Below are 22,066 nucleotides of genomic sequence, written 5' to 3' on the forward strand. Positions count from 1 at the left end.
TCTCCGGGGGTGGGGAGGACATAGGAAACCTCTCTCAGGGTTGCTACAAAATAATCTGAGGGGGGCCTTGGGGCAGCGGGAGGGGATATGAATTGAGCAAGATCAGCTACGAGTGGATGATTCTGGAAGCGAGGTGATGAGAATACAAGGATTTCTGGACATTCTCCATTTGGAAAAAAGAAACTCTCTTGGCAAGGGCCTGGCGGGTCCTTTCCTCACCCTTGCGGCAACGCTGGAGCCTGGGCAGCTGGCAGGTGAGATCAGTCACTTCACACAGCAGACACCGAGGTCACCGCCGTCCCCGGTCCAGGTGAGAGGCCTGTCTGGCAAACAGGCGCCTCTCCTGAAGGCCTCCGCACCCCATTCCCAGGCCTCACGCCACACTCGTGGCTCAGATGCAGACAGAGGCCGAAAATCACCCAGAACTCAAGCCGCAGGGCCAGGCGGCCGCCCCGTCTCATTTTCCCAGCCAAGCTCCGTCTTGCCTCGCTTTCCTGTCCCTTCCTGTTCTGCCCCTCCACAGCGAAAGGTAATTACGTCTCAGCCACACACGGTGCCGACGCGGCACCACTCTGCCCAGGCTCCCCACCGCCGCGCCAACACGCTCCCATCACGGATCCATCCAACTCTGCCCCTCCTCGAGCGCAGTGCTGCCAGTGGCCAGAGCTGTCCGGCTTCCCCAGAGGAAAAGCGTTGGTTCAGATCAGAAAAGCCTCTGAGCCTCTGGGATCTAGTGACAGCCAGGGCCGTCGGCCGCAGCATCGGCGGGAGAGCTGAGCGCTGGCTGCAGAAGAGCCGGGCGGGAGTCAGAGGTCACGGCAGGAGGCCAGATGCGCCCGGCAGGGCCAGCAGGGCGGGCAGGGCGGGAAGGACAGTTGGACAGACACGCGCTTCTCAGGGTCAGGGTCGCCGTGAGGCCAGATGGCCGCCCACACAAAACACCTGCTGGGACAACAGGTGGGGCCAAAGGGTCTCCTGGCGGGAGCAGAGCAGGTCTGGAGGCCGACAGCTCTCGGCTAGGGGGAGCCACAGCAACTGGGCAGCACCGGGCAGGGGAAAGGAGGCCGGGAGCCGCGAGTCTGAGCACAGGGAAGACCCGTGGGAAAGGGCCGGGCCAATGAGTCCCATCCGTGGCCACGCACTCGGACCCTCGTTCTCCAGCTTTCCCACACAGACACTCATCATCCATGTTTCATGGGCTCAAAGCCTCTGTGTGTGATCATATCTGGCCCCTGCAGAGAATCAATGTCAGCCTCTCCTGGGGCCAATCCCAGGAGCGACGCTCCATTATGACACCTCCCGTAACCCCCTGGCCACCTCCAGGCAGGGATCAATTTTTCTTGTCTTTTAAGGCCAGAGTTCTGGAAAGAGGTGTCCTGAGCCATCCTCTCTACTTTCTCACACTCCTCGGGCTTCCGGCTGAAGTTCCCAACTACCTCTCGACCTCGACCAAAGCAAATGCCAATTTCCGGTCCTGGTTCTCGTGTACCTGCCTGGAGGGCACAGCAGGCTGCCCCTTCTGCCTGAAGGCTTCCTTCGCCAGGCTCCTCCAAGACGAAATCTCTTGGAGTCCAAGAGAGGGCAGCAGGTAGGGCACTTATCTTGCACATGGCGTGCCTGAGTTCAATTCCCGGCACCCCCACCTTGTCCCCCTAGCCCACCAGGAGTGACCCCTGAGGGCAGAACCAGGAGTAAACCCTAAGCACCACTAGGTATGGCCCAAACACCCTCTCTCTCCCCCCACCTCCAAGAAAAAAAGAACAGACTCTCTTGTTCACTCCTAAAGTCAATCACCAGAGGCAGTGCTGGACTGGGCAAGCATCCCAGGGTTCGACATTCAGATCTCTCTTGTCAACAAATGTGCTCTCACTACTCAGTCCCCTCTACCTCCCACAGTGGCCCCGGGCTTTCATCCCCTCGATGAATCTCGCCCGCACGGCAAAGCCTGGCAAGCTACCCGTGATATTCGATACGCCAAACATATATTCGATATGCCAAAACACAGTAACAAGTGTCACAATGGAGATGTTACTGGGCCCACTTGAGCAAATCAATGAACAACAGGAGTGACAGTGCCAGTGACACCTTGGTCCTCTCTACTTTATCATTTAGAAGGGGCTGGTTCCCTGCAGGCAGGACTCATCGCTGCCCAGCACTCCACACAGGACCTCAAAGGAGAGCTGGAAGATCAAAAGCACTGGCGAACCCAGATTTACAAATAAAGGACTGGAAAAGAGGATGCCTGCGGGCCTAGGAGTGTGGCTCCGTGGGCGGGCCCTTGCCCTGCTTGAGAGGCCCTAGGTTTGCCCCCCACCCCCACCGCCAACAAGAGTGACCCCTGAGCACCTACCCGGAAACAGACCCTCCCTCCTCCACCCCAGCACTGCCAAAACCAGCCAAAGGAGGAAGGAAACGCGGCGGCGGCGGCGGCGGCTGTCCACTCACCCAGAAGATGATGTTGTAGCTGAAAAGGAGGTATTTGTACCAGCAGCTGACCTCGGCATTCGAGTATCTATAATAGTGCATCTTCCGAGGAGCAGGGTCTGCGGAGAGAGACAGCTGTGAAGAGACGGAACATCCCAGGTGATGCATCACCCCCAAGCCTGCTCCCCCAGGAGACAGCAAACATGAGACGCATACACTGACTCCGGAAATCTCCCAGTGGTTTCCCTGTGTTCTCTGACGCGTCCAGGCCTGGGTTTCCTACCCTGAAACCCCCCTTGGACACACACCGCCGGACCGAACCGTGGGAAACAACACTCCCCACAGGGGCAAGGCGGCGAACGAAGCCAGGTTCCCTCTTGTCCACACACAAAAACCAGCTTCCTAGAACACGCCTGGATGGTGCCCACAGAGCTGGCCCTCGCCCCTGCCAGCACCTGGACGAGTGGCCGCGGGTCTTTGGAAAGTGACCACCCCGCAGTCATACAAAGGTCTTGGGCCTAGAGATCCCCCCGTCCAGGCAAGCGTACCCAGGCACCAGGTACCTCTGAGATCCTGCAGCCAACCTAGGTTCAACAACACCCCCCAACCCAGAAAGCCACAAGGAACTCCGGGCGCATGGGGAGCAGAGAGACGGGGCTGGACAGCGCCCGCCGCCTCACGAGCTGCTCGCTCTGGGGCCACCAACACAATCCCCACTGGAAATAAGTCTCCAGTCCCAGAGGTCAAGCCCACATCTAAGCCCAGGCCAGCATCCTGCCCCGCGGGTAACTGAGCTCACACAGGGCTGTATGAGTCAGGCCCACCAGGAGAGCGAGCGGTGGAGGAGGAACACAGATCACTCAGCAGGCACAGCCCCAGCACGCGCTCAGGGGGAGGAGCAGGGTGCTCCCAGGCGCTCATTTCCCCATTCACAGAAGACACTGCTGCCCGAAAAATCAGGCTCTCCTCACAAGCCCACTCTGGTGGAGAGAGACCATGGAAGGTGTGGATCTCACAAACACACACACACACACACACATCCACTCTCTCACACACACACACACTCCTCTCACACACACTCCTCTCTCACACACACTCACACACACTCCTCACACACACACACATACACTCACACACCTCTCACTCACACACACACACACACACACTTCTCTCTCTCTCACACACACACATACACATACACACACACACATACACACACACACACACACACACACACACATCCCTGGAACAGGAGGAAGGTTGCACCCTTGCACTCTGGCCAGAGTGCGGAGATCAGAGGCAGAAAGAACTTCAGTGTCACCAACAGATCCTGGTCTCCACGTGGGCAGATGCCGGCGTTTAAGTAGAAGGGGCAATAGGAAAATTCGTTCTGAACCCTCCCCACCCCCACCCGCGCCCCATTCCGCACCTGAGACACATGCTCCAGCACAGGCCTTGGTAGGCCTTCAGTGTGCAGCTCCTGCGACCTGATTCAGCAGCTTTAAAGCGCCAAGGGAAGGGCAGAAGCTCAAGGAATTCCCCAGCCGCTACTCGGAGGGGTTAGCACACTTGCAAAGAAGCCTAGGAAAGCACAATGGTCAGGGTGCTGAAACTGGTGCCCAGCTCTCACCCCAACTTCAGCCATCACTCCAAGTAAACGGGGGTCCCAGCCTCTTCCCTCACTGGTTAAAATGAGTCTGGTAGGAAGGCAGAACTAACTCTGACCCAGGGACGCATTTAACATTTACTTTAAAACACACAAAGCAGCACTACCCACCCCCCCCACCCCCCCACATCTTAGCTCTCCCCGCTAAGACGACGAGACATTTTTCAGATTCACATGACCACTAGGACAGGAAAGAAGGGCCACGTGCTAGTCGCATGGCAAACACTTAAATCAAAGGAAGCATTCAGGTGACAGCCAGACATGTGCTGCTGCAGAGAATCCTCAGAACAAGAGGGCAGTCAGAGTCGCTGACCACTGTGACCCAGCGGGTCGGCAACTGAACAGGGACTACATAAACCAGAACCAGTGGAGACGCTCCGATGCCAAAGACCACACGCAGGCAGGCGCACATGCGCCGCCAGACCTGGAGACTCTATTAAACTTAACTTTGGAACCAACAGGAAAAGACAATCCTGAGTACAACAAGAAAAAAGAACCCCTGAAAATAAAACAGAAAAAAGTTTTGAATCCCCAAACAGTTAAAAAAAAAATCAAGAAAATGCAAATAAGTCTTCTGCAGCTGCAGAAACTGCAACGGAGACTCCGACACATAAAGATCCACACTTACAAATCAGCAGATGCCCCCACCCCCGTCTTGCACATCACAACCACACCAACTGACGTGCAAGGACAGTGCAACTGGCAGATGGACAAACAGCCAACCTGTACTAGAAATAAAACTGGACGACGACCCAGGGATCCTATTCACAGTTTAACACAGCGGCCACCACCAATGCCGGCGATCCTGTGTGAGGCTGGCTGGTTCATACTCTGCTTTTCACAGAGTGAGTTCTTCGTGTCTTTTGGTAAGCAATATAGCTGCAGAGACAGCAACACACACACACACACACACACACACACACACACACACACACACACACACACACACACACCATACCCTGAATCCAATAAACTTATAAATAAGGATCTGCCTGCAGAAAACCAACAGAACTTTTTTTTTTTAGATGAGGGGTCTGGGGCTGGGAGACAGGGCTCCAAGGGCTACAGCACAGGCCTGAGATGAAGCCGCAGGCGCAAAGCTGGCACCACCTGTTCCCCACAGTCCCCTCAACGTTGCCTGGTGCAGCCCCAGTGGCCCCCACCACCACCCACCTGCACATCTCTTAGAGTGGCCCTCAGGCTCCCTGAGCACAGCTTGGGAGCAACCCACCCCGTCACGCTCCCCCCCAAACACACACACACAGACAAAGAAAATATGCACTAAAACCATAATGCCCAAAAGTAGAGAGACAGAGTATGGGGAAACTGTCTGCCATGGAGGCAGGGGGAGGGTGGGAAGGGGGGGTATACCGGGGACATTGGTGGTGGGGAATGTGCACTGGTGGAGGGATGGGTATTCGATCTTTGTATGATTGTAACTCAAACATGAAAGCTTGTAACTGTATCTCACGTGATTCAGTGAAAGAAAGAAACAAAGAAACAAAGAAAGGAAGGAGAGGAAAGAAAGAAAGGAAGGAAGGAAGGAAGGAAGGAAGGAAGGAAGGAAGGAAGGAGAGAAAAGAAAGAAAGAAAGAAAGAAAGAAAGAAAGAAAGAAAGAAAGAAAGAAAGAAAGAAAGAAAGAAAATACATACTACAGCCACAGAGGCAGTAGAGTGGATAAGGCATGCTGCCAACCCCAGTTCAATTCCCAGCACCACACAGTGCCCTGAGCACCACCAGGGGTCACTCCTAAGCACAGTACCAAGAAAGACCCCTGAGCACCACAGGGAATGGTCAAAAGTCAAGCTCATGCCTCTCCCTCCCTCCCTCCCTCTCCCAAGCAAAATGAAATAAAGGATATAACCCAAACATGGTTTCAATCATGAAAATACCCGTAAGCGTGTGGTGAGCAGCCCAAGTGGTGGGTTTCTGAGTGTTTTTTAACCAAAGTTTCCACTGCCCCACTTCCCGTTACCACCTCTGTTGTACGAAGGTACCCACGGGGCCAAGGGCCCCTGAAGCCCACGCCCAGGCTGCCGGTGTGACAGTGCAGACGGGATGGCCTCTGGCTCATCCTACACAGGGAACCCGAGCCTGGGATTCCCTCAACCTGGGGGAGCCTTTTTCCCTCCCCAGCCCCTGCGGAGAGAAAGAGAGGCCCCCGCTGACTGGCACCGAGAAACCACTCGGGTCAGCTCTGCCCTGTCCCACCGCCTCCCACGGCAAGAAACACAGTCAGCATCAGCAGTGCGGGCGCATTCTCAGCAGCAGACTGGCTTCCCAGAGCGAGTCTCGCAATTATATGCCAGGCATTCTAAATTGGTTTGTTTGGTTTTTCTTTTTTTTTTTTCCCCCAAAAATTACCCCTGCACCTCATCGAAAAAGATCAGCTCTTAAAAAATAAAAAATAAAAAAATAAAGCTGTTGTGAGGACACAGACCTTCCCCTTTTCAGGAAACATTTTCAACTTCTCCCTGACCTGTGTTTACCCCAAGAATTTCTTAGAAATTTCCTCTATTGAACACGCAGCGAGTACCATTCCTTTGTTTTCCAGCTCTAAGTATTCCCTACCACTCCACTTCCTACCCTGCGTGTAACTCTCAGCCCTGGGACAAACCACCCCTCCCACTCTTCCTATATCTTCACTCTTAATTACAGCTAAAGTAGCGTTGACGCGAGTAATTTTCTGAGTTTACGCTGTTATGACGGTGAGTCAAGTAAACCAGGATTACTTTTCATTTCCTGAACCACTTTCTGCTCCCCGGAATTAATAATTCCCTTTCTGTTTGCATAATTTTCTGTGAATTCACCAATACTCAGCGCCAGATTCAGTGCCACTGGCCCAGATCTCCTGTTTCTAGTAAGTTCCCTCGCATCAGGTTCTCTCCCTGCCTGGCGCCCTCTGAGCCGCCCCTGCCTGGGCGGGGCACAAGACTCCCTTGCCTCTTTCGAACCACAGCTTACTAACAGAGGCAGGCTGTATCTGGATGAGTGGAGAAATCCTGCAGAGCAAAGCTCTCAGACCCAGTATGTCTACAACCACCTGTATTTTACTTTTACTCCTAAAAAAAAAAGAAAGAAAGAAAATGCCAGCTGTGTGTGGAACTCCACGCCAGAAAGCAATTTCATTAAAAAAAAAAAAAGTAGGAAGGCCTAGGAGTTAGCTCAGAGAGTGGAAGCACATGTGCTGTGCACACAAGGCCCCAAAAGGCCAATCCCCAACACCATGTGCTCCCATAAGCATGGTCATGCGTGGTGGCACGGGTAGTCTCCTGCCAGGCCCACACATGGAACCATTCGGGACGGTTGCCCAAACACTACCAGGAACGGATCTGGGGCCTCCTGAGCACTGCTAAGGAACCCGCGGCCAACCTCACCAAAAGAGAGGCAAGAGAGAGAGAGAGAGAGAGAGAGAGAGAGAGAGAGAGAGAGAACAAGGACATACGCTCAACCATCTATATTCCAGTGTACTGGGAAGCCTGAAACAATTCTGATTCCTAATGTTCAACTATAACTGTTTTGTCCCTGTAAATTTGTAGGGTTATCTTTCTCTCTCCCTGGTCCACTAAAATGTCAGGGTGCAGATCTGGACTTAGCCCTGTGTACTGAGCTGAACACCTGATGAGTCCTACCATGAACACCAAGTCTCCCAGCGTCCTTGGTTTTTCCTCCTGCAAAATGAATCTACGAAACAACTGCTTAGACTAACAACTGCTTTCAAACGATTCTTCGACCTGGCCCCCTCCAAGGCTCTGTTCCATCAAGGCCCACTGGGTGCTGGGGGTCACTCACTGGCCAAAGAAACACCCAGCAGGTCCGAGGGAAGAAGTCTCAGCAGGGGCGGGGGGACTAGTAAGTACAGGGAAAGACGGCGGATCACATGCAGCTCAGATCACTGTGCCTCAGTGCCACAGATTCCGGAGTCTCAGGTGCTGTTACTCTCTGAGAGGGGACAAGGGGGCTCGAATGCTCTGATTCAATTCTGAGTTACCTTCCAGAATCCTGTGGAACAGTAGTAAGACCCAGTACCAATGTCGTATTCTGACCTGCTCCAACCCCTACACCCAGGCCCTGCCAGAAGCTGTGACTGGGGCCGCAGCTACTCCCAGGGATCCAGAAGTCTGTGTACCAAGACAAGTGCTCCAGAGCCAGCCAGGGGTCAGGTAAGGGACATGCCTTCCCTGGGGCACTGACCCCAGCACAAAGGTGCGGGGAAAGAGAGGCTGAAGAGCTGAGACACCTCCCCGGCCCCGCCCCAGGTTCTCTGATTCCCAGGGATGGTCCTCACAGGTACTCCGGAGGCCTGGGCCCCCACCTCCGAGCCCACCGAGCTTTCCAACAGGTCAGAGTTCTCAGAGCTTAACTTCCTGTCTGAAACCCTGAGCTTCGCAGAGCACCGTGAGTTTCCACCATCAAAACCCAGAGCTCATGGAGACTGGAATGATAGTACAGCGGGTAGGGCATTTGCCTTGCACGCGGCCAACCCGGGTTCAATCCCCAGCATCCCGTATGGTCCCCCAGCACTGCCAGGAGTGCAGAACCAGGAGCAACCCCTGAGCATCGCTGGGTGTGACCCAAAAAGAAAAAAAAAAAAAAAAAGAAAAAAAACAACAACAAAAACCCATAGCCCAAAACCACTGAGTTCAAGGAGCACCAGAGATGGAGGACCCACCCCCCAACTGTCTACCCTTGCTCTAACTCCACTGGACTGCCAGCGAGAGGGACACATATGGGGCACGGGGCAGACACAGGGAGGCGGAGGCAAGGGTTCAGCAAGAAAAATCCTGGGCCTGGAATTGAGGCCACCTAACCCAGTGATTTTCAGACTTACTATTTTTACTATTTTTTAAGCTGTGGGAGTCTTCATTCAAAGGAATTCTGACCCAGAAACGCAGCATGGAGGTAGGCAAGGTAGTTGGCAACTCACCAGGGGGCCAGCGGAGGGGAGAGTGGTGCTTGAGACGGCAGCCACTGGGCAGTGGGGAAGGGGGCGGGGGCTGGAATCACTCATCTCAAATGCCACAGAACATCACACCCATTCCAGAAACTTCTCCCTGCTACACACCGAGACTAGCGCAGTGGGAATCTCAGACCTGGAAATTCACATTGTTCAGAGCTAAAAGGACCCTGGCCAAATCTGGAATCCTCAGAGCATCCAAATATCAGATAACGGTGATAGACCTGGACCCAATGGCTAAGATAAGCATCCATAAGTCCACGCTAATGTAGATAAATGGATCAATAAATGGGGAGAAGGAAAAGATTTTTACAGCAGGGCGCCAATTCCTAAACAAATCAGGGCTCGGCCTCCCCCCAGAAAGCGGAGAGCAGACACTGTCCACTAAGTGTCTCCTTGGCAGGGGGTGCTGAGGTCAATGGAGGCCGCAGGCGTCCTGGGACACTGCACCGTTGACGGAGAAAGATTACTGAGATGCAGGGCACACCCACAAAGGACCTCCTCTACTGGAGGGACCCATCTTAAGGCAGAACGGACACCCGAAGCCTGGCTTGGCCGTGCGTCACCTTCTGCTCAAGACCCCGGGGAACCTGTCTCGCTCCTCGGGTCAAGAACGGAAACCCTCGGGTCTACCTCATTACTCTAGAATTCTCGGGCCTGAAAATTCTCCCAGCATATGTAATTAAATTTGTTTTTCTCCCACTAATCTGTCTGATGTTAATTTGTTTTCTCCACCAACCCGTGCAGAGCCCCTACGGGGGCGGGAGGGAGAGGACTAGCTAGCTACATGGGAATTAAGACATTAAATCATCACCACTCAGCAACCAGAGCAAAAATCACTGGTTCTGTCAGCGAACCAGTGAAGGGATCACCATCAGCGGGTGCACGTGTTAGGGTGCGGGCCTTGCACGTGCGTGCTGGGCCCAGCTCACCCAAGCGCATGGCCTCCCCAACTCCACCCCCTACCCCAGGTGTGTTCCTGGAGGCCCAGGTACCACACGACCCGGGCAGCACCACCTTCTCAGGCCCTCACACACAACTGAACTTCTGTTCGGAGGCTGGGAGTCCCAGCCAGCAGGGTCCCAGGAAGGCACGCTCTCTTCTCGGTGCATGTCCCACTGTGCCCAGAAGCTGCTTCTGCCCTTGGAGGCACAGGGAAGTGGCCAGTAGCCGTGGCAGTGCCCTTGCCCCCGAACAATCATGATGGGGCTGTTTCTGAACCCTGAAGAGAGCACGAGACACCCGACACACAAAAACGGGCGCGGGAGGCTGTGACATGGGCCCCGTTCACCGTGGGATGTTACTATGGGAACTCCAGGGGGTCAGGTCCACTCTGCCCTTCCCAGATGAGGAGCAGAGGGCCGAAGACCCCTGAACTGCCCTGACGGAAGGTGGCCCAGCGACCTGGACAGCCACTAGGAAGCTGTGAAGTCAGAAGAACTAGACCAAGAGGCGGGCAGCAGGGCAGACGGCCAGGAGATGCTTGCCAGCTCAGTCACCCAGGCACTGTGACCCTACACGACCCAACACCACGCAAGGCAGATGCAGGCGACTGTCCAGCCCACGCAGGACCCCCTGAGGAGGCCATCATCCTCACCCGGGGCTACCCGGCAGAGGCCCTTGCAACACCGCCGAGAGACCCACGGGCCACTCCCGGGAAGAAGTGAGAAACGCTCTCACTGTAAAGGCGGACAGCTCCGTGAGAGCCGACACTCGGAAAAGAGAATTCTCGGCGGCCACTGTGTGGGGCGGCTGGCCGGGGCACGGCTCCAGCCAGCAGCAGGTGAGGACTCCCGGGCAGGTCCCCCGGGGACGCTGGTTGCTCTCTTCGCGGTAGCCCTCCTCCCCGCCACCCAAAGAACAGTGCCAGAGAGGGCGAGACACTTGTTCCTTTCCTCCCCGCCTGGGAGGCAGGCGGTAAGGATCACAGCTCAGAAAGGTGCAATCTCTGTAGCCACACTCGCAGGACCCGAGACAGATGGGGAGCAGCTCTCTCCCCCGCACCCCCACCCCTACCACCGCCACCCACCGAGGAGGAGGGGTGCAGGGCCTGGTCCCCTCCAGCACCTGCAGGAGGAGCAGGCCTGCAGGGGGAAAGCGCTCAGTGAGCGCAGCAGACAGGCCCCCCCAAACTGAAACCTGATGAAGAAAAAGAAGTAAGACTAAGCACTGGAGAAGTCAAAAGATTAGTGGGTGGGATCAGCACGTTTCTAGTGTGCTGGTGGGAGCGTCAGATTAGCCGCCCTGTGCTCCCTAAAAGGGGGGGGGAGGGGTATTGCTCCAGCCAACCCACGGGCCTCACCCTCGGACCCGAGCCTTCCCCCACTCCCCCAAACCCCCACCAGAATGCAGATGAGGGGGTGAATCTAGCAAATCCGGAGACTTTTTTCAAGCCAAGGTTTCACCTCAAACTTTTTTTTTCTATAAAGTTATAGTCCCCCTCCTGGGAGACGGACTCGCACTTTGGCATATACCGAAACGGTTTTTGTTGCAACTACAAAGCAAGCAGCGTTTACAACCTGAGTCGGAGACTGTCGTCCGGCAGGCAACAGATGGCTGAGGAAGGCCTGGGCGCTGCCCGCCTGCAAAAGAGGGGTCCAATTACCCCCGCCTCGGGGCTCCCTGCCCCAAAGATGACCTTGCCGGCAGGCCTGGAGGAGGTGCCCACCGCTGCCAGCCAAGGGGACGCTGAGACACCAGCCCCACCTCCAGTGCGCCCCGGAGTGCCAGGGCCACCGGCAGAAAAACACAGACAGGCAGAGGCGCGGATCAAAGCAGACAGACACCAGAGCCGGGCAGAGGGGAAGGCGGCTAACCACAGGCCCGGCTGCAGCGGGGTGGAGACGCGGACTTGAAAGCACATGCAAATCACCTGAGAACCGGGTGAAAGGCAGCAGCCTCGGATTCGGCAGCTGTGGGTGGCAGCCCGAAACTCCGCCCATCAGAGGGCGTTAGGACGCTGGTGGTGGCACGCCTGGGACTTTGGTGGGGGGGACTCGAACAGTGAGGGCGTGAGATGGGGAAGCGAGAACCCCAATGCTGATGAGGGTACGCAGTACCGCGACGGCAGACCGAGTTGAGGGGCAGGGGGGAGGGGCGGCAGAAGAGTAAATCTCCCAACTTCACCAAGTGTCCATTGACAGGATCCCAAGGCTTTCCCGGAGAGATGCTGTGATTTCTAGAACGCGCCTTGGCATTTTCACATGAGCTCACTGGATCCTCACAGGTTATTTCAATTTGCATTCTCACTGGAAAGCTACGTAACCAAAGGTCTCGGGAAAGCCGGACTCTCCGGCCCTCAGTGGCCTCTGAGTGCTGGGAGCCATAGCAGTGGCCAGGAGAGATCAAGGCCCCGGGGACAATGGGAGGAAAGTCACTGGGCACAGGCACAGAGGCCCCCCAGGAGGCCCCAGTGGGGAGGCTGGGTGGGGAGAGGCAGATAAAGGGCCTGAAACCCACCCTGAGGGGAACCAGGAAGGGAAAGGCTGGGCCCTCTTGGAACAGCAAACAAACCTTATTTTTTCAGACACAGGAAGCTTCCCCCAGAGGGCAGGGGTCTCCTGAGCAAGAGTCCCTGCAACAGCAGCGAGTTTACACGAGAGTCAAACACAGGAACTGTCCCTAGCGCACTAAGTAAGATTAAAAAAGGAGAGAGAGAGAGAGAGAGAGAGAGAGAGAGAGAGAGAGAGAGAGAGAGAGAGATTTTTTTTACTTTCAATAGTCTAACAGTTTCACTGACTCTGGGGGTGTAAAATCAGGAACGCTGGGCTTCCCTTCCTGCCGGGTTCAAGTTTACCTGTGATGCATTTTCCAGAACTGACCGGGCCGCCCTCACCCCCGGGCGTGAGGCAAGACCCAGTGGGCTCCCATGACCACAGCCAGCCCGGCACCCAGTGTGCAACTGTGTGGGAAGGTTTCCACTCAGAAACCACGGTCTCAGGTCACGATCAACACCGCCCACGGCCCTCACAACCTGGAGTGGCTGAGGCAGGAGGAGGCAGGGGGCCTTCGGGGCTGGAGTACCACAGGTATGCCCCGCCGTCACCGCTGCGGTGGTCGCCAACACCACCGGCAAGACTTCAATCTCCCCTGACTTCACAACGAAGGGGAAGGGAAGCGGACAGAGAAGGCAGGAAGCAGCAGCCCAGAGGAGACCGGTCCTCCCGGCAGAGAGGTTTCATCCCCAGAAAAGCACGGCTGGGCGTGAGGGGCCCCAGCAGCGAAGGGCGACTTTGGAAGGAGACTCGTGAACCTCTCGGAGCCACAGCTGGAAGGCTCCCTAAGTCACCTTCCATTTTCCCTGAGGCCTCATCGGAGGAGAGGCAAGGCCAAGTCTCAGCACCAGTGGCAGCGGGACTCATCTCCAGACACCCAGGGTGTGTGACTCAGGACTGATTATTTCCTGTCGACTCTTTGTGCTTTTACTCAGCCTTGGAAGATACCTGGCGAGATGCGGCTACTGCAAGGGACAACCCTCTCCCGGGTTGGGACTCGCTGAAGCAAGGAGGATTTGGCTGATGAGAGAGCTCAGGGCAGCAGTGCTCAGGGATCCCTTCACCAAGGAGCCACGTGCAGTGCAGGGTCAAACCCACGTTGGCCACAGGCAAAGCAAGCACCCTAACCCCGCTGTCTGCTCTCTCTCCACCCCCTATTTTTTAAGTAGCAGCAGACAGAGAAGCTCTGGAAACTGAGTGGAAGTTACAAGGGAACATTTTTGACAGACTCTCAATTTGTGGGGGTGTCTCGCTTTCTGGAGGTCTCTAACGTGAAGGAACTTCGTGAGTAGAGAAGGATGGACGTGGCTTCGATCTGCAGTCACCATACCTAAGTAGTGGCCCACAACCTGTCCTCTTGTATTTGATTCATGTATATTTGTGTATGTTGTGGATCAGTCCCACATGTAAGGCAAGTATTTACTGCTGAGCTACTTACTCCAACTTTTTTTTTTCCCCGGTGGTGGTTTTTGGGCTATACACAGCAATGCTCAGGGCTGACTCCTGGCTCTGAACTCAGGAATTACTCCTGGTGGTGCTCAGGGATGCCGAGGAGAGAAACCTGGTTGACTGCATGCAAGGCAGTACCAATTTTTCTCTCTTTAGCTGAAAAGGGTCAAGGCTTGGGCCATTTGGAGAAGTTAGTCCACTTCCCTGGGTATTTCTCATGAGTGTTGGAAGTGCTGCTATTAATCTTCAGTTTTTCTTCTGTTAGTCTTTTATCACAAGAACCTGGAAAGGTGGAGAGAAGATTCTTTTTTCCCTCCTCTACCAAAGTCAAATAAGAACAGCCAGGCAGATCTCGAGACAAATGAGTCTGGAGAGTGTAAGATAAAAATACTAAGCACCAGACAAGTGGTGAAGACTTAAATTCTCAAACAGAACGGCTCCACTTCAAAGTTACACAGCACAGATTCAAGACGCGTGGCCCTCACGTAGATGAACTGGACAGCCCCCAGGAATAATCATTTTGCCCGCCAAGGGTGAGAAAGACATTCCAGAGATCAGAGCGTTGGTGCGCAGGGCTGGGTGAAAGCTTGCCGAGCAGGAGGCCGGGCTTGACCACGTGATCCCCCTGAATCACCCTGGAGTGACCCCAAGCACAGAGCCAGGAGCAGCCCCTGTGGGTGATGCCCAGTCTAGCCCCCACCCCAAAGACATTCCAGGTTAAAGGGCTGCTCTTGTTCGAGCGAAAATTCCCACAACAATAGAGAACGAAAACCAAAAAGTCCCTCAACAACCCACCCAAAACATGAGCTGCTGAGAGTCTTCCCACACGAACTGAACTTCAGCACGAAAGGTCAGGACATCTCTGTGCGCCTGCAACTGGCTCAAGGCAAGAGGCCCCTCCCCCCACTCCCCCACCCCACCCCATCCCCGCCCCTTTCCCTGGAAACCACTGGGGGACGCCCTGTATGGGTGGCACAAGTCACACTGACTCGGATCCAGCACCGGAGGACCTTGCGCTCTCCAGGGACAGAGCTCAGCACCAGTGCGCAAAGAGGGGGCGCGGCCGGGGGAACTGGGGGGGGTGGGGCAAGTGGCCCGACCAGGGGAACTGGGAGTCCGTCCGCTCGGGCCTTGGCTCAGAGGGAAGATGCGTGGCACAAGGGTTTCAAACGGAGGCATCTCCGTCCCCCCTGCCTGCCGCCTGCCTGAGCCTCAAGAGCCTGGAGCCGCCAGAACAAAGGGAAGTGGCTGTGGCGCAGGGCGCGGGGGAGGCCGCGGCCCCCGCCTGCCTGCCAGCCAGCAAGGCGGCCTCTCTCTGCAGCTGAGAGCCGTGGCGGCCACACCGGGCTGTGCACTGCACGACAAAGCCAAGTGGGGGCCCGGGAGGCCGAAATCAAAGCAGGCACGAGCCTGGCCCCCGCCCAAGGGCCCAGCTGGGCCTGCGGCACTGGGGCAGGAGCCTCCCGCGGGGAGGAGACAGACCACAGCCCTGCGCCGGCACAGGCTCCAAGCTGGGTCCCTCCAGCCTGCCCAGGCTGCGGGGGTGGGGGGGGGGAAGGGCATGGGGGCCCACCTGGCCAAACACGGGAGCATCTGGGGGGAGGAGGGGGTTAACGTGGCTTAAACCCTCCCGCCCCAGGATTCCACTGAGCAGAATGGCCTCCCGCTGGCAGCACCGGCCACCCTCGGCCCCTCCCCACCCCCAAATCCACAATAGGCGGCAGCAGGAAACCAGGGCAGCGCCCGTGAATAGCTCCACTGTCAGCCCCCAGCCCCGCCTCCCCCCCCTCCACAGGTCAGCCACACTGCCACCAAGCTGCCGCAGGCCACAATGGGGACCTCTGTGCACTGTGGGCATGGGACCCACCGGCCTTCTCACGGGGCAGTACCAAGGGCAGGCACCCAGCTCGCGGCCCACCAGGTCACAGTCACCTCCGGGGACAGTGGCCCGCCGGCCTGCCCTGACAAGGGGCGGCCAGCACGGCCTAGAGAAGGCTGTGACCCTCTCGCCCCCCCCCCACACACACACCCAAGAAGGCTCCCAAGGGATGGCCCCCCCCACTTGCATGCCCTCACATTCCTCCCTGGGGGGGGCAGGGTGAAGGGTTCAGAGTCCCCTAGGTCCAGCTTTCCTCAGGCGTCTGCTGTGTAAGCCAGGTGCCTTCTGCAGCACAAGCCGGAAAACCAAGAGGGGTAGAGACGAGACCCACCAGAGACCACCCCGCAGCCCCAAGGACGCGCTCGCCCACCAGCGGATGCTGAACCCCGGCTTGTTTCTTAGCTACAACTCCCCATCAGGCCCTGTGCCCTGCCCCAGGGCTGCTCAGCCCTGCAGAGGGGGTCACCCCTCTCCCACAGCATGGACACTCAGGCTCCAGCTGCTCCTCGGGTTCCTATCATGAGGCCGGAGGCAACTGCAGGTGTTCAGGGATGGGCAGACCAGACCGGAAGCCAAGACTGATGGGCAGCAATAGGAAGCAGCACCCCAACACCCCACCCACACCAGCCCAGATCTCCTCTGTAGCAGCACAAGGTATCTGACACTGGAAAGATGGTACAGTGAGCAGGGAGGGCACTTGCCTTACTACATGCAGCCAACAGGGGTTCAATTCTAAGCACCCCATACGGTCCCCCAAACGCTGCCAGGAGTGCAGAGTCAACAGTACGCCCTGAACATCACTGGGGTGTAAACCAAAAAGAAAGAGTGAGAGAGAAAGAGACAGAGGGAGAGGAGGGAGGGAGGGAAAGAGAGAGAGAGAGAGAGAGAGAGAGAGAGAGAAACACAAGATCTTGCCGAAGGAACAATTCAGAAACTTCACTCTCCCTCTTGGGCTCAGAACAGCCTGCTTCTTTGCATGTCCAGCACCCGAAGCCTAGACACTTCGCGCAACCCTCTCCACCACAAACCTACGAGCAGGTGCACAGCGGGCCTGCGACTTGGCAGGACAAATGCTACCAAAATGTTTTAGCTAGAAATAAAAATGCTGAAAATAGCCTCGGCGTCCACCAATGGGAGACAGGCTGTATGAAACACGGTTTACTAAATTATGCGTTGAAATGGAGCGATCTCAAGATAAACTTTAGAGTAAAAAAAAAAAAAAAGAAAAGAAAAAGGAGAAGAACAAATTGGTATGCACAGAGCATCACAGTCCGACAGAGCGTTGGCAACACAAAGTACAGGGCACCTGTTGCGCCAGCACAGGGATAAAGGAGAAGGCCACCGGGTCACGTGACTCGGAGTCCACCCACCATCTGGCAGCGCCCTAGAGGTTAGGGGAGTCGAGCGAGTGGAAGGGGTCGGGATGAAAACACAAACTCCCAGAGGGTGTCTCCATGTGTTTCTCATCAGGGAGATGGGTCCCTCTTTGGGGGAGGGTGGGCGGGTCCGGGTGGGGGCCACCAGAAGTGCTGGGGGCAGGGAGCTGCGTGACGGTGAGGTTCAAACTCTGCTGTCCACATGGTCAAGGCAGGTACCCTGACCACCAAGCTAACTCCTAGGCCCCCAACCATGTCTACATTTCCTTTCTTTTCTTTTGGGTTTTTGGGCCACCAGCTGTGGTCAGGGCGTACTCCTGTCTCTGTGCTCATGGATCACTCCTGGAGGGGCTCAGGGAACTGCAGAGGGGTCAAACCTGGGTCAGCCACCTGCAAGGCAAACATCCTCTGTACTCTTCTGTTGCTCCGGCCCCTATGGGCACATTTCTTAAAATTTTAGGGTCTGGGAATGTTCCTTGCATATCTGCCGTGCTAGGGTTTCTCCTCCCTAACACTAAACAAACTGCACTGCACTGTCCTCCCATTGTTCATCGATTTGCTCAAGCGGGCCCAGTAATGTCTCCATTGTGAGACTTCTTGTTACCGTGTTTGGCATATCGCATACAAAAAAAAAAAAATCTAACTTAGGTTTTAACGTTTAAAATGCCTAAACTTTGTGGCTGGAGGTACAGAAAAGTAAAAAAAAAAAAAAAATTAACTGTAGGCCTGAAGAAAAAGCCCAGTGTGCATAAGGGACACTTATGAGCAACAGTACAGCAGGAAGGTGACCTGGGTTCAAGCCTCAGTATCCCTGTAAGTCCCCAGAGCAACACCCAGAGTGATACCTGAACACAGAGCCAGGAGTAAGCCTTGAGCACCCCTGGGTGTACCCCAAACACCCTCCACTCCCCCCCACCAAAAGAACAGGGGTTAGGGGTGTAGCTTTGCACATGCCCAAGCCTGGTTTGATGGTCAGCACATGTCCTACCCCTCAGTGTCACCAGAAAGAGCCCAGGAGGCGCCTGAGACCCACCGAGGCGTCCCAGGTGGTCCCTGGCCCCACAGGGTCCCAGCAGCGTCACACCCTCAGGTCCTCACATGGACCCTGCAGGCCCAGGAAGCTGAGTCACCAAGAGTCATTCCTGGGCTCCCTGACCACAGCATGGGAGCTGCCTCCACCCTCACCCCCCCCCCCAAAAATAAATGTTTAACTCTCTGCAGACAGCTTCTGGTATGATCTCCTCTAAAACAAGGAAGTGGGGGTGGGCAAAGGTGAAAAGAACAGGGGAAGGGAGAATGGATGCCAGGCAGGGTGGCAATCTCTGGAATAAAGAGACTCACCAACGCCAGGAGCTCCCTACGCAGAACTCCTTCCCCAAGCCCCAAGTTGAAGGTTTTTCTTCCAAGTCCAAGAGCGAGTTCTGACAAAATAGAGAGAACAAAGTAGAAAGATCTCCTCATGGAGATCCATCTGCGGGCAGCATCCCGCCCGCCCCCAGTCCCTCCCCGCCTCCCCGACCCGCCCCCCCCCCCCCCCCCCCCCCCCGTGCTGTGAGACTGAAGACCAGGGTTTCGGGCAATGCTGGGGGTGGGGGCGGCTGATCCTCAGGGAGCCACAGATCAGCAGGGCCCCTGGCGCAGAAGGGCCCGACCCGGCCAGCGGAGAGGCTCCAGACCCTGGGGTGAGGAACCCGGCCAATCTTAGCAGCTAACGCAAATGATTTCAACAGATTTTTAGGCCTGGCTGAACTCCAAGGACAGGCTAAAATCAGTCGCTCCCAAATCCCAGCTCAGAACGCCCCCTCCCTGAACCACGCCACGTACCTTCCAGCGTCCGGCGCTGCAGCCTGGCGTGGAGAGGGGCTCCTATATTAGTCCTCGCTAACGGGGTACATATATGGAGCTTAAAAGCCTCCCTGAACTGGCCGTCAATAAGCACTCTGCACTCAGAAGCAATGATGTTTTCCCTCCGAGTGATTTTTTCCCTCTAAGGAACAATACAGAAAACCATCCCGGTCTCTTTGGCTTCCAAAGGGGATGACACAATGCCTATTAGCGCTGGGCAGGGCGGCCAGGCCAGGGCACTCAGGGAGAGAAGTGGGGGGAGGGCCGGGAGCACAGCTGGGCTACCTAGAAGCCGGGGGAAGCCCCACCCGGCCCAGTCCCCAGCACAAGGCACCACGCTTGGTACCAAGGTGACCCAGGCAACGACCCAAAGTCTCCACCTCACAGACTTCCCAGGAAAAGGGAGAGAAGGTCAGAAGCGATAAGGGCAGCCTTTCCCCCACCCCCCGCCCCCACCCCCGGGTGCTCAGAGAACTTCCCAGCAGCTGCTCAGCATTTCACAAGCGGCCCCAGGATGAGGCTTCACAAGTGGGACCCCCATGGGCACTTGGGAGTCTGAGTGTCTCTGCACCAGGAATGCATGCCCGCCGCCTCCCACATGCGTGGGCAGGACCCCCCACCCCACCCCAAGCAGGCCTTGGCCCTCCACACAGTGAATGCTGCCACACCCGGGCTGACACCTGCCCATCACCTCCGCCACCTTCCCACGGGGTGAGCGTCACCCCCAGCCTGAGAACCCACCACCTCACCCTGTGCCCTGTGGTCGAGGCCACCACCTCCTCCTGGGGGACGCCTTGAGAACGAAAACCACCACCTTGGCCAAGACCTCTTTCATGGACATGCCCCCTGGAGACTTCTCAGTGTTTACACCACTACTTGTCTGTCACAGGAAACAGCAGGGACAGCGGCAGACAAGGCAGACAATAGTGGGGGGATGGCCGCTTGGGGCCAGGGCCTGTCACCCACGCTGCCCACACCCCCTCCCCCCCCCCCCCCCCCCCCCCCCCCGTGAGGTTGGCTGTGGAGTCCGGGAGTAGGGAAGGCGCCTGCCCAAGGCCATCAGGGTTTCCCTCATGCCGTTCCGTGCCACAGGGCAGGAGGCCTGGTTCCCAGCAGGAGGAACCTCCAACAGCCAGCGGGGGAGAAGAGCAGGAGCATGGGGAGAGGGATCCAGGAGTCTCAGCAGGGAGGGGGGAAACGAGGCCTGTGGGAAGCAGGGATGGGAAGTCTCAGGCCCCGTCCCCCATCAGCCCAGCTCAGACAAAAGAGGCGAGTCCAACCCTCTGTGGCTGAGGCAGGGAGAGGCCATAAAGTTGCCCGACTGGTTTGCCCGGGAAGGGAAGCCTGAGAACAAGGCTGGGGAAGAAGGGTCACAGCAAGGAGGCCGTCCCGTCCCGTCCCGTCCCGTGTCCTGTGGCTGTGGGCGGGCGGTGGGGGGCCATATGCAAGGGCAGGGATGGCCAGGAACGCCCGAGGAACCAGGGACAAGGAGAAGGGAGTGCTGAAAAGGCTCAGGGGACCCAGGAGCTGGCCCCCCTCTCCCCCGAGTGGGATACAGCCTGGGATGGTGAGAGCGGATGAACTCAGGCCAAGGGGAGGACCACGCCTGAGACTGACCACCGGCCCCTGCTAGGTGGGGGATGCCAACAGCCTCCCCAGGACCACACGGGGCCTCTGCTCGGCTAGGCCCAACCCAGGGCTTCATCTCTGCCCTTGAGATGTCATTTAGAAGAATCCTGCGAAATCAGGTTCCTCTGGAATCCCCGGACCCTTCCCACCACTGACCACCTTTTCATGCTGGCCCGGCTCCTCCTCAACTTCACTATCTCCCAGGCGATAGTCCACTGGGTCCCTGCCTTCAGCAAAAATCAAGGCGGGGTGAGCAAACAATTATCTACCCTCTAAGCAATGTCCCACCCTCCACCCCCACCCGGTGCTGTGCTCACATATTTCCAATTTGGCTGGTTGCATTTGGAGCTGTCAAAGAGTTCCACTGCTGGGGGCCAGAGTGATAGCACAGCAGGTAGGGTGTTTGCCTTGCACGCAGCCGCCCCTGGTTCGATCCCTGGTATCCCATATGGTCCCCCAAGCACTGCCAGGAGTAAGCCCTGAGCATTGCTGGGTGTGCCCCCCCCCCCCCCGCGCCAAAAAAAAAAAAAAAAAAAAACAAGAGTTCGACTGCCGCAGGACCCCTGCAGTGGTTTGTGAACTTAGGACAGTCCAGAAGAAAGTCTCCCTTGCAGCTTTAACCAGCACCAGAATCACAGTTATTAACAGAAGGAAGCGCTAAGTCTTTCTGGGCCCCTTACCTAGAACAGTGTGAGAACCCCTGGGGCTGGGGCTGGGAGGTCACGTCCCCACCTGGGGCAGAGTGCGCTAAGAGCCTCTTCCCTACTGGGGCAGAATCTGAGCACAGTACAGCAGGTAAAGCGCTTGCCTCGCACGCGGCCAACCTGGGTTCAATCCCCGGCGGCATTCAAGAGGTCCCTTGAGCACTGCCAGGAGTGATCCCTGAGTGTAGAGCCAGGAATAACCCCCGAGCATCATCAGGTGTGGCCCAAACACAAAATAACAAAAACTCAGCCCCAGATTGGTAGCTGCTGCTGAAATCACCCCAAGGCCGGCACAGAGAGCGGGCCCCAGCTAGCCCGGTTGTCCCCTGGGAAGCCAAGGTGGACCTCGCCCGTCAGGCAAGTCAGCGACAAGCCCAGGTCCTGCTCTCAGACCACGTGCTCCGGATCACGGCCCTCCGCCTCCCGGGCTCACCACTCGGACCTTGGGTTGGAGGCGGAAGAGATTCAGGGGACACGCGTTTCCTTGCGGCGACTCCAAGGACACCTCTGGAGCGTGGTGAGAGAAGCCTCAAAGCCCCTCCGGAGACAGCCGCTTTCTGGGCCCTGCTGAGGTGTCAGCATGGGAATGGCACTGGCACACACACACACTTGGGCAAAACCCAGAGGAGACTCACTGAAGCT

General features: G+C 56.7%; 1 protein-coding gene across 1 annotated transcript in view; it reads right to left on the minus strand.

The window, feature by feature from the left end:
- The window catches only part of TSPAN14 (tetraspanin 14), a 44,857-nt gene that overhangs the window by 17,039 nt on the left and 5,752 nt on the right, over positions 1–22,066 (minus strand). Inside the window, exon 2 of the mRNA XM_056120619.1 lies at positions 2,446–2,543. Within this exon, the coding sequence (XP_055976594.1) occupies positions 2,446–2,526 (81 nt within the window). The 5' untranslated portion in view covers positions 2,527–2,543. The remainder of the gene's footprint in view (positions 1–2,445; positions 2,544–22,066) is intronic.

This window comes from Sorex fumeus, unplaced genomic scaffold (assembly GCF_029834395.1).
Source record: "Sorex fumeus unplaced genomic scaffold, SorFum_2.1 ptg000043l, whole genome shotgun sequence".
NCBI lineage: Eukaryota > Metazoa > Chordata > Mammalia > Eulipotyphla > Soricidae > Sorex > Sorex fumeus.